The 12,307-nt window shown below is 34.5% G+C and overlaps 1 protein-coding gene across 2 annotated transcripts in view; it reads right to left on the bottom strand.

Annotated features, from left to right (window-relative positions):
- Positions 1 to 12,307, bottom strand: part of SPAG1 (sperm associated antigen 1) — a 42,500-nt gene that overhangs the window by 4,427 nt on the left and 25,766 nt on the right. For both annotated transcript variants that reach the window (XM_052788202.1, XM_052788203.1), the window contains 4 exons: positions 11,610 to 11,762; positions 6,958 to 7,133; positions 3,789 to 3,930; positions 2,754 to 2,880 (listed from right to left, as the gene is read on the bottom strand). In XM_052788202.1, the coding sequence (XP_052644162.1) occupies positions 2,754 to 2,880; positions 3,789 to 3,930; positions 6,958 to 7,133; positions 11,610 to 11,762 (598 nt within the window). The remainder of the gene's footprint in view (positions 1 to 2,753; positions 2,881 to 3,788; positions 3,931 to 6,957; positions 7,134 to 11,609; positions 11,763 to 12,307) is intronic.

Genomic DNA, 12,307 nt, shown 5'->3' with positions numbered 1-12,307 from the left:
CTGAGAAGATTTGAATTATGTTATGCACTCTGGGATAAACAGCATTAGAAGGACAAACACATCCATAGAGTGGCATTAGGACACAGTTCCTCAGTAATCAGTCTTGTCATTTGTTTAATGTTTTTATTTCAAATTTGATGAAGTTAATAGCATTAATTCTGAGGAACACTGGAACATCGCACAGGAAAATCAAGACACCCTGAGGGCTGGATAATCAAAAATAAGGATGAAATGTAGCGGTTAACAGTAAAAGACCACACAGACAGTAAAAGATCAACATAATTTCTTTCTGTGAGGAACCTAATATTTCTTCTGTTCCCAAGCAGTATCATAAGGTTACTGCAAGTCATTCATATTATCATGAAAAAAATCCTCAGGTACCCACTGAGGTACTTCCTCAGCATCCCAACTGTAATAAAAGCACCAGTGTACAAGTCACTCATATTCTCTTTCCTACACGGAATATTTTGTTCAACACTGACGACCAGTATTCAAGGTGCAGAGACACTGCAGTGAGTCTGTAAATGAACTGAAGTCTGCTACATCATGAAAGAAGAGTAAGAGAACTAGAATTATTTAGCCTTAGCAAATGTATGCAGAAAGGGGGCAGATTGCTTTCATCAGGAAACAGCTACTAATTAAGCTAAATCATTTGAATTACAGATGTGAAGATTCACAACTACAGAGAAATGAGATTCTGGAACAGACTTCTGAAAATGATCACAAGGGTCAGCAACCAACCAACCTTCCTGGATTTAAAAGTGCAGCCTGCCAGACCAACAAAAATCATACAAGTTGGTTGTACCCAAAGCAAGAGACTGGACTATCAGCTGTAGGAGGTGCGGTCCAGGGTCCTGTGTCCTATGTTACAGGCCTAATACATCACACAAGCACGATTTTCCTGATCTTCCCTTAACTACATCTCAGTACCTCTATAAAAAAAACATCATTTACCACATTAAATTCCACTGCAGCTTTTGTGGTTAAATATCAGGATATTTATATACAAATAACATTTCCCAGCTTAGTTAGGTCTTTGCCAAACTACATGCCTCTAGCTCTTAAAATTTTTCATTACAGAGTCATATGTCAACCTCCAATCACTTTTGTTGCTTTCTCTGGTTTTACAAATTGCTCACATCCCTGGAATTAGCAATAATGAAGGCATTAAATCCAACCACAAGAAAACATTTTGGGAGTCCCCAGCTCAGACTGTTCTGAAGTAATCCATGAACAGTGTGTTTCAGGTTGTGTCTTCAATAATTGAAAAATAGCATTTTTTCTAAGATATTCAAAAAAGCAGAAGTTATTTCTCCAATTCTTGACATTCTTCACTAGTGTGTAATTCCCTTTTTTTGACTGGTAGAATCACTATATACCTTTGCTTATATTTATACTAATTTTTTAACAACTTCAACAACATAAGGTTTCAGAGGATTAATACCAGATAGCTTGCTGCAGTTACAGAAAAGATTTTACACAAAATAAAGACTGTTCACCTTCTTTGAAAATTAATCAAAGCAAACTTTCAAAATTTCATAGCTACTGTAACAGAGGAACAAATTTATCACAAACAAAAGATCCCATGGTTCCTATGACTTCCATTTGGATTGTAACATGGGATGAGAATAGACTAGTATATTGCTAAACACAAACAGGTTGTCCTCAGGTGATTTTTAAGTTGAGACAATCAGGTAATTTTTTGTTAAGGCATCAAACATACTGGAGGTCTGCGGTAAGTATTCATTTGATGGACATTGCTGAAACTTGGTGGATGCTTGGAGTGATCACCTCCAGTTATAAAGAGCAACATGGAAGAAAGCACTTAAGATGCTTGTTTAAAGACACTTGTAAAATTTAATACGAAGTAGATGATGATAGCTGCCATCATGAGCCAACAGAAGTGAGAAGCTGATAATTTAATACCAGGTAAGAGCTGACAGGTAGGGTAAGGATTGCTATGAAAGAATTATGAAGTATAGAGGCTAATTAACATCACTGAAGACGGGGAACCAACGGAGGGGATGGACAAAAGGAACAACATGGTTCAAGAGATGGAACATGAGATTTGCAGTCACATTCAGGATGGATATGAGCAATGTAAGTCTGCATTTATGACGATCAGGTACAAGGATACTCAAAAAACTGTGTAACATGAGCACAGTACAGACAACACCACCACTGTGTAGATGGAAAGGAAAAGTTTGAGCACCGACACTGTCCACGAGTAAGTAGATTACTGACAAAGGTTCGTAATGTGTTTGGGGAAGGAAGAGTGAGAAAACAAAGATAATTAACACCCTGGTTTAATATGACAGGCACTCAAATATGAGCAGATGCCAAAAGACAGCCTGAGATTTTAGTTTGGACAGATGAAGACAGACTTGGAGAGAATCCATTTGTGATCAGCAAAGATATAGTAAACACCTTCACAGAAAAAACAGACTGGGATACCCAGAAGAATATTAGAACATTAGAACAGAGTTGAAACTTACTTAACCAATCTCCAGTCAAACCTCATTTATTCTAATACTCTTGTATTTTCTCAAATTATTACAAGTCAACATGCAGGTTTTTATGTTGCAAAAATATTTATGTAGTATCTTATGTATGCCTAATGCTCTACAAAGTAGTAAATCATCAGCACTGCATACTTTGTATTCTCCCATCGACTGCAACTACCTGATTGCCTTTGAAGAGGATAAGCAAGTTTAGAAGTGCTTAAGAATACCTGCCATGTTCTTTTTCCTCACCTGTAATCCTTTGTACGCTAGCGCTCTTCTATAAAAAGCTTTAATATTAGAATCTTCTATCTGAAGAACATGATCACAATCCTGCTTAGCCTCTTCATATTTATACAGTTTCAAGTAACAGAGAGCTCTAACACAGAAAAACAGAATACACTGCAATATAAGTAAATTCTACAGTGCTGTAGTGCCAACAGTATCTGACTCATAAATGTTAATTACAATACTTCACACAATTCAGTCTCAATGTGGTATTTTTTAAAGTACATAAAAACAAGTATTAATAACATCACTGGATGGATTTAGAGAGGGCCAATTCCTGCAATAAAAGTCAAAATTCAAGTATGACTAATGCTTGAAGTTAGGCAGATATGTCAGTATTTTAAAAGCAGAGCCTACATTAGTATAATATGATAGTATAGTGGTTGATATAGTATGGATTTTATACAGCCATTCTAGGTAAAGAAGTGCTCTAGATTAAATAAGCAATACTGCTTTCTACACCTAATTATTACATGGAAGTCTCCTATTCAAGTACTGGCCTAATCAAATCCTTCTTAGTTTGTGAAAGCTGGTAAGATTACATCATAAAGAATTATGCTGCAGAATTAGGTCAACCTTTAAAATAATGCTGTTGTATGACCATGTTCCTACTTTCATTTTCTCAAAATGTACATTTTCTCTGAATTATTACTCTTCATATCTGAGATACTGCTACTGCATGTTAGTTTTTAATTAAAATCATATCAGCATTCTCAAAAAATGCTGCAAACTGCTATGCTAATTATAACTTTTACTATGGCTTACTCTATTTATATAAAGATTTTAAGATATATATCAGTGACATTAATACTTGCTCCCCTTGGAAAATAACACAGTTTAACAAAAAAATCAACTTTGTTATTAGAAACAGTCATCAAGTGGGGAAAAAAAAAGTCTTTTTTTTACAACAGTGACTGAAGGGATGCAAAATCTCTATCTGCAGTGAGAAAATATAACTATTGTTATCCCACAAGGCAGGGTTAGATTTTGGATCTTTACCTGTTAGTGTAGATCGTACATTCCTCGTTATTTAACTTCATGCATTCACCGTATTTATTTACAGCTTCTTCATATTTACCCTTTTTTACAAAATCATTCCCTTCATTTTTTAATGTCTTGAACTTCTCCTCAGCTTTCTCACCTACATTACAAAAGGATCACAGTGTTACATAAGAAGGTCAGTTCACTGAGGGTAGCTGAATAATCTACACAGGCTAAGAATAACAGCCTGGCAACTGGAGTATCTTTATTGGTCTGCACATTGCCATTTCTGTCTTAGATCTCCCTGCTGCTCTAAGGCAGGCATAAACTACCGTATCTACATTTGGGACAACACATACTTCCCCACGCACCAGGGTAACTATTTTGCTGAAAATAATGGCATGCAAGAGAGAGCTCTATGCTTTCACCTCCTTCTGTCTACCCCTTCTGTGTGGTAGAAAGGGACTATGTATCACCACTGAGACACCAGTTGTATTTACATTGGTGGAGATTTAATCAGCAGGATTAAAGGCCTTCTAGATCTCCGCCATCACGCCAAGGCAGCCGTAATTTGATCTAATATTCTTTCTGCAAGCAACTATCTATCACAATTACTATGCTAAACTGACAATGACAAACAAATCGTCACATCAGTAGGGATTAGTGATACATCAGTAATATTCTGTTAATAACTATTTATAAAAGATGCTTTGAGGAACCTGAAAACACCTAACTATACTTTTTTATCAATATTGTATTCTTCCATAATTGTCTTTCCTTCTAAACTCCACAACATTTGTTGCACACGCTTCTGGGTTAGACTACAATTTTTAGCTATGTTTGCAGTGGAAAACCAATCCTGACTGCAGTTTCATGTCTCTGTTCTGAGCAAACAATAATTAGTAACGTAGTTCTAAGTAAATCATAATGGAAAAATCTACTTATTTTACCTTGCTAAAGAATATGAGCCCCTTGCCAAGATTCAGGTTTTAAACACTGTACATAACCAGATAATTTTAACCAGTAATTAAACTCAATGAGTTCTTTTATAAACACATGGCAGTCTCCTCTGCCAGAAAACTACATGTGGACTTGGGGAAAAAATTAAGTAACAATGTGAAACCAGAACAGACTTATGCAAGAAACACAACTAAATCATAACTCAAGTTGCAAGACACAAAAACCAAGAGACAATTGTTGCAGAAAAGCATCAGCCAACAGTAAGGTTTAACTACTGACTGAACATCATTGCTGGCACACCTCTGGCACCAGCTATGACTGTCAGGTCCCACTGATTTAGTACAGGCCCGACCGAAGAGGCAATCACAACCTTAGAGTCAGCCTTCAGTGAAGAAAACGGTTACACAGTCCTCATTTAGTATTTCTAAAAACAAAGCCTAACCAAAGCTCACCCTATTTGAAATAGATTGAGATGTGTTTTGCATCAAAATGCCACAGAACACACTTCATGAAGACAGTGATGGCCAGTTTCGTTAACTTTCGTAACAGGCTAAACATGATCACTAGTGTTCTCAGAAGCTGCTTATCTGTGTACTTTTCACTATGATGATCTTCAAATTCTCTCCCTTAACAAAGTTAAACAAGGTTATATAGATCCAAATTTACTACTTAAAAGGTTTAAATACGTTGGTTATACATTGCAATAAAAAAATCCAACAGGTTGTATTCTTTAGTAACAGAAAAACCCTGGAGTACAACCAGTACAACAGAAAGCACTTTTCAAGCTAAGCATTTATGTTTAGTATCAACAATTGTGCAAGGTATCAGATTTCTACTTCATTTTAAAAAACCAAAAAGTTAAACCCAATTGCTGCCCAATCCTTAAGAGTCATGAATCAGTAATGACATGTACTGACAACAACTGTAATGAAAATACTTGCCACTGGACATTTTAAAAAGTAAAGTAAAATTTTTATCAACTTAATTGAGCTTAAATTATATATCAACGTGCCTCATGTTTCTTAAATGAAAAACAATTTTCTGTAGCATTACTGAAGTTTAGTATGCACGACTATTCAAATCATATATAAACCACACTATTACAAATTTCTAGAACTACATCTTATTCTTGAAAAAAAATGTCCAGTTCGTACGTATTTATAAGTTGTTGGTTGGTTTACATCGGGTACAAATAAATCAATGCTATCTGAAAGATCATTTTAAAGTCATTAAATCTGTAGTGCCCAAGAGCGCAGATTATTTGAGGACATGTATTATTGCAGTAATGTATTATGGACAGATACCCCTATCACTGCTACATATTCGGCCAGCAACCCGGTTATGCATTGCAGCCTCCCCTGTGTTAATCAGGGGGAGATTATCTTCAGCCCTACATTTCTTTATACTGAAATAAACTCAAAGGGGAACCAATTAACAGTTGAGTGAAAAATCATACAGTTAAGGCCTTTGCAAAAAGAATGTTTAATGTCAATGAAAACTGAATCAGAAAGGTTCCCTCACCTGATTTACTGGAGGAGAAAAAAGGAAACTGCAATGAAGGGAAAAAAATCAGGAGGAAAAAGTGTCCTGAAGGAGTTAAGCACTCAGTGCTTATGTGTAAATAAGTCCAGAACTAACATCTTTGACAGGTGACTACTAAATGGCCGCTGTCAAAATTAGAATCCATCGTAAAAAAAAATATTAAACAATCAGAAGTGTTCTTCTATAGCCCATTTCATTAACTACTGGCCACCTACAAGTCTACCCTTTCTATTCTGAAGAGCTGAGTAATGCTTTCATGAACAATTAAGTGACAGCTACAGATTATGCAGCTGATCATGTTACTGAGGTTGGGTGTTTGTTTGGGTGGTGTTTTTGGGGGGGAAAACTGTATTATAATTGTAGTATTATGTCAGGGGGCAACTACCGATACTTGTGACAGGACTCAATATACTGCTGACGAGTATTTCTTCTGTATTTTCTTTTATTTTATATAACTTCAGAAATTACATGCTGCAAACCACATGACTTGGCTTAAAAAAATTTATCATAACTGTGGCTCCCTAAAGCACATTAAACCCAATCATCTAAATGACCATCATCTGACTTGGCTTTTCACAAAGGTCTCTGATAAGTATTTTCTAAAGCAGTTTCTCTGACATTATTAAATTGTATTCCATTTTTCAATTATATATTTTTTATATATATTTGCATTAGCTATACATACGATTCATCTGCAACTGTTCTTCTCTGTTGATATCTGTAGTACTTCTTGGCTTATTCTCTGAAGTAAAGTTTCCTCCATCCCACCTGTGTAGCTGAGCAGCAACTGGGACAACTGGAATTGGTGGCAGCTTCTCCCTCCAACTGGGACCATCTTGATCAATTAAAGTCTTTGTTATTCTGAAAGAGAAAAGCCGCACCAACGTGACTTTTCATATATTTAACTCACACTTTAATAACTTACACCCAAATTAAATAATGCAATGCTCCAATTTTTCAAAAAACAACCGAACAATTATCCTTAAGACTAATTTAAAAAAAGATTGTCACAGCAGTCAATGGTATTGCACTCATTTAAGATTTAGACTTTTTCCACTTTATTTAGAATATGCTAGCATTTAGAAGACAAGAAGCTGACTTCAGCGTGATCTGTAAATATTTAAGCAAATGACTGATTTTGCAACTAGGCTTTAAATGCTGCCTACCACATGCAATAAAGAAATAGGAAAAAAAATTGATGTATTTATTTTGCTTACTTTTCTCAGCTATTCATAAGTGTTATTTGTAACAAGATTACAATATCCTCAGCCAAAGTGTGATACCTAAATTTGCCAAAGTCTAAGGAAACCTCTTGCACAACAATTCTCTAAATAACCAACGCAGGTCACAAAGCAGGTATTAAGTTGCATTTTGCAGAACAGTCAGAAATTATCAATCAATCATTCTTTATCCCCATTTAAAAATGTAAAGAACATATATAAAAACTGTTTAGTCTTTCTTAAACAAACACATATATATAGGTCAATTATTTCTGTACATATTTCAATATATTTCAACACATATATACAGGTCAACTACTTCTGTAGGTATTTCAATCCAAAATCCATTCAAGTGAGGGTTTCCTATTGCTGTGACACATTTTGAAGAAAGACCTAAGTAAATATAATGAGTAAAGCCATATAAGACTTTATGGTTCCATTACAATTTAAAAAAAACAACAACAACAAACAAGTATTAATCAATTATGAGAATAATAGTGAGATAAATGTCTTTGAATCTCAAAATAAGTTTAAGAGTCAAGTTCAACTGGTGATAAGCCTAATATCTGCTTTAACAAAGGAAAATTCTGAATTGAGTAGCAAAGGAAGTCACATTGATACTATAGCCAATAAACCTGAAATTTGCATATTAGGTGCATTTCCATCTAACACAGGTGTAAAAAACATACTACATGAATACACATACAAAAAAAAAAAATTAAGAACCTTGAATGTGACATAAAGAATGAGATGGAATGAGCATAAATTACCCAATCAAGTTTTCTTGCTCAGTTCTGTTCTTTTTAAATATTTGAATAAGAGCTATAAAACAACAACAAAAAAGCTTCGGTATAATACTATGGCAACAGAGTCAGAGCACTCAGGACCAAATTCTTTTCCATTAGGGTCTGATAGAAAAACCAGTACAAGAAGCAGCACCTGTTCTAATCTTCTTTACTGTAAAACAGAAATTACCAAAAAAATTTAAAGAACAATATAGACTTAAAAGGCTGTTTGTAGAGCTATATAATGTGTGATTTTATGTATTACATAATGCTGCATGAAACATACCATTTCTTGTATTTTTTAATTGAAAGTAAATTTCTTCATATACGCAGTATCACATTTTGCATTATTATCTAGTTGCTTTATTTGTTTTCTAAGTGAACAAGAAGAGTATTTGTTTATGGGTTAGCTACATATGCCCTTTCAGGGGCCCTCCTCTACCTGTATCAGTCCTAAGCAGTATTTTAAAGGACATACCAACAAAGCAGCTTGTCTAAGTTCTGTTTTGCTCTGATTTTACTAAAACTTTAGGTTTTTAATGATAGCCTGAATTCAATTGTTAAGAAAAATGTGGCACACCATCATAAATTAAACGGCCCTAAGATTTACTCAGGGTTATTTTATCAGAGAACAAAACTGTACACTTCATATTAAAAAGTCAATTCATTACATTTAGGTACTTCCCATAGAAAGTAACAGAATAATTCTACAGTAAACCACAGTCCCATTGACTTCCTGTTTAATTTTTTGCCATTTATCATAATGGGCTTAAAAAGTTGGAGAAAAAAACTCATCTAATTCATCAAAATCAACAGAAAGAATCCTGTAGTATTTGACAATCAACTGACTTCTTGTAATATAATAATCTAAGCATAGTCTTTTGTAAAAATGCATACCTGTGTGCCATGGTTAGTTTAAAAAGCATGGGTATTTAATGAAAAAGTTGGGACAAATACACTCATTCCCCACCACCAACACCCTAACTTGACCCAACAACCCTGCACTTTTGGAGTTTATCACAAATTTATTTGTACAGTACAATACTCATACTGGACTTTGTAATAAAAGCTCCCAAGCTATCTAATGCAATTTGCTACCTGATATTAAAGGAGTTAAGACAACTGGAATGAACCTTCAATTTAGTAAATGGAAATGCATAAACATATTGCCCCACATTAGAGCTTCTGTATTTCAAACAGTGAAAAGCAAGTAATAAAACACTCACTCAAGAGGAAATTAAAATACACAAAGTAGGAAATTCATTGATGTTCACAAAGCTAGGAAAATGCCATTAATTAAAAGTGTGTTTGAAATGTATTTTCCTGTGATTTGGCACACACCATTAAAAGAAATAGTCCTTCCAATTTATCTAAAAATCACCTCAGGATAACCAATAAAAGACACAACTCAATATCATCTAATCAACATTATAAACACTCAAATAAGTGTTTATGCTTGTTTTCAGTTGACTTTTCATAAAAATATGTACTTATATTCTTAATTGTTTGATTTTGATTGCAAAATGATCAGGTAAAGTCTTTATATTACCAGGTAAAGGCCTTATGAAAAATTCTACTTGTCTTTTGCGTGAGAATTAGCAAAAATATCAGACTGAACACCCATTCGATTCTAAGATTTCTGGAAAGCCTGCTTTGTTAGGGAAGTACGGAAAGACAAGGCTTAACATGATTTATCAAACCCACCCTCAGACGCAAGCAGGATTATAAGTTTTTCCTGTCAGCTTCCTACAGCACCACCAATTTCCTGCAGGAACTTAAAAACAAAGAAATCCTCCAATAACAGCCAGTTGTTAAGACCTGATATTCCTAATATAAAAAAAATTAAATTACATTTTGGGGTTGTCCCTTTAAGTTAAAAGGCAGTAGAGGAACTATAATTTTTTGTTAAAATTCTTTTTTTAGAAGGTCTGCTACTTTGGAAATAAAAATGAATACTTTCGTAAACAATTTCAGTTTAATTCATAAATGATAAAATATTTAAAAATAAATCATAGTAAAAGTTCAATTATGCAGGAGGTCTATGTTTTAGAAACTAAGAATTTGCAAGCAAAAATGAATTACCAGCAGAAGAGAAGAAGGAAGAAGCAGCTGAAATAAGGTGATGGGTTGCCAGGGAGGAAAGAGTAATGAGCAGTGAAGCTAAAAACATAAGGAAGGCCTAGAGAGGAGAAAAGGAAGAGTGTTAAGGGGAAAAAGGGAAATAAGCTTATTACTAAGCAAGTTACAAGTCAAGGAGAAATATGAAAAGAGTATCTGCAGATAAAATAAGCCAAGAAGATTAAAAAAACAGTATAATAATCACACAGATACCAGGATGAGCAGTTATCTCACCAATCCAAGTGCTCTATTATCGGCATAGATACAGGAGATCACTAACAATCTGTTGTGTTATCAAAAATAACACTTCTAAGAGGAGGTAATAAAGTGTCATCTCCTTTGGCCACCTCCGGTCAAATAAGCAGAATTTAAAGATATTATGGATTTTTAAATGAAGTAATAATGTAAGTGCTCATGGCCTTGCCTTAAAAAGAAAAAAAGGTACTAGATTCCATTGTTAAAAGTCTCATGCATGTGGGTTCCTGCTCAATGATTAATGGCTGTTCTGCTTTCATAAATACTTTTTTTGCCCTTTAAAGGAAAAAAAGAGAAGAAAAGGGAATGGACAATCCTATCATTCATGCACTTAAGTACTTACTATATGTTAATGATAACACAATTACAATAGTGTGTATACACTAATTTTACACTATTAAAATATAATTATAGAAATTGAGATGTCTCTCTTGGCAGCAAGAATTAATGTTGGAAGTATTAACACTTAAGTTAAAAATAATATTCAATTATATTTTTTACATCTCTAAGCTTTGTATCCAACCACTGTATCAAGCTACTTCAGTGTTTCTACAATGGCAGCATACTGAAGCTTTCACACTTAACATAAAAATCTCCAACTACCACAGGAAGACTGCTAATATGAAAACGAAACAATGTCAGAGAAAAGGTATGGACTCTAAAATATAACTTTACGTGGTATCAAATGCACGTTAGGAAAGAAAACAAGTTGAAGCACCAGTAAAGAAAAGCCTTTAAAATGTTACATTTTTAAAACAGAAAGCGACCTACTGCTAGCAGAGGAAAACTGTGAAGCTATGGGAAAACAACTCAATGAAACAGCCAGACCTATAGTTATAACGCACTAGTGACAACGCTGCCTCTGAGGGATACAGAACAGAGGGAGCATGTAAACCAAACAAAACTGAATTCTACTTTTCTATTTGGACTCATATCAGAAAATTTGTAGGTGGAGTTACCTATTAGCACTATCATTTGCTGCTTGGATGCTGCTGTCTATTTGTAGGACTGTTTTATAATCAATATATGCCTGTCGATACCGCTCCATAGACTCATTTGCCATTGCTCGTCGTAGAAGAGGCTTAAGGGAAAATGGCTGAAGCTCCAGAGCTCTGGAGAAAACAAAAGAAAAATGCAGGATTGAAACAGAGTAACTGAAATAATATTAATAAAACTATTTTATGATATACAGAATTATACATAACAACTTTGTGATTTCAGATGGGCCTTACAGTAACATAACCAAGGAAAATGGGACTAGGTGGTTTATATTAATATCCTAAATGACATGGAGTTATGAAATTCTTAGTGCTTTTACTACAACTCGCTCTACTCACATCCCTATCTTCCTTCTTGAAAACTGCTTTCATCACCAAGGAAAGACCAATGTAATGACAGCTGTTTAAGAGCAAAAGCTATTTTTCTTAGGTCATGCCTAGATCTACGGGGATTTCAAGTATAAGGTGCTTTTGCCTACATGATTTTCAGTTCTTCCTTACATGGAAGTATACACTTAAAAATACACTTAGTAAGACATGAATATACACCTGTCTTTTTTTGGCTTTTAGGTTTTTGCCTTTTGTCTGTTTACTCTTCTGATTGTGTGCCTGGTCAACACTGATCGCAAGCCCTGACACTGCAATCAGAACTCCTTCCA

Source organism: Harpia harpyja, chromosome 5, assembly GCF_026419915.1.
Source record: "Harpia harpyja isolate bHarHar1 chromosome 5, bHarHar1 primary haplotype, whole genome shotgun sequence".
Classification (NCBI taxonomy): domain Eukaryota; kingdom Metazoa; phylum Chordata; class Aves; order Accipitriformes; family Accipitridae; genus Harpia; species Harpia harpyja.
This window is presented reverse-complemented; position numbering and strand designations above follow the sequence as displayed.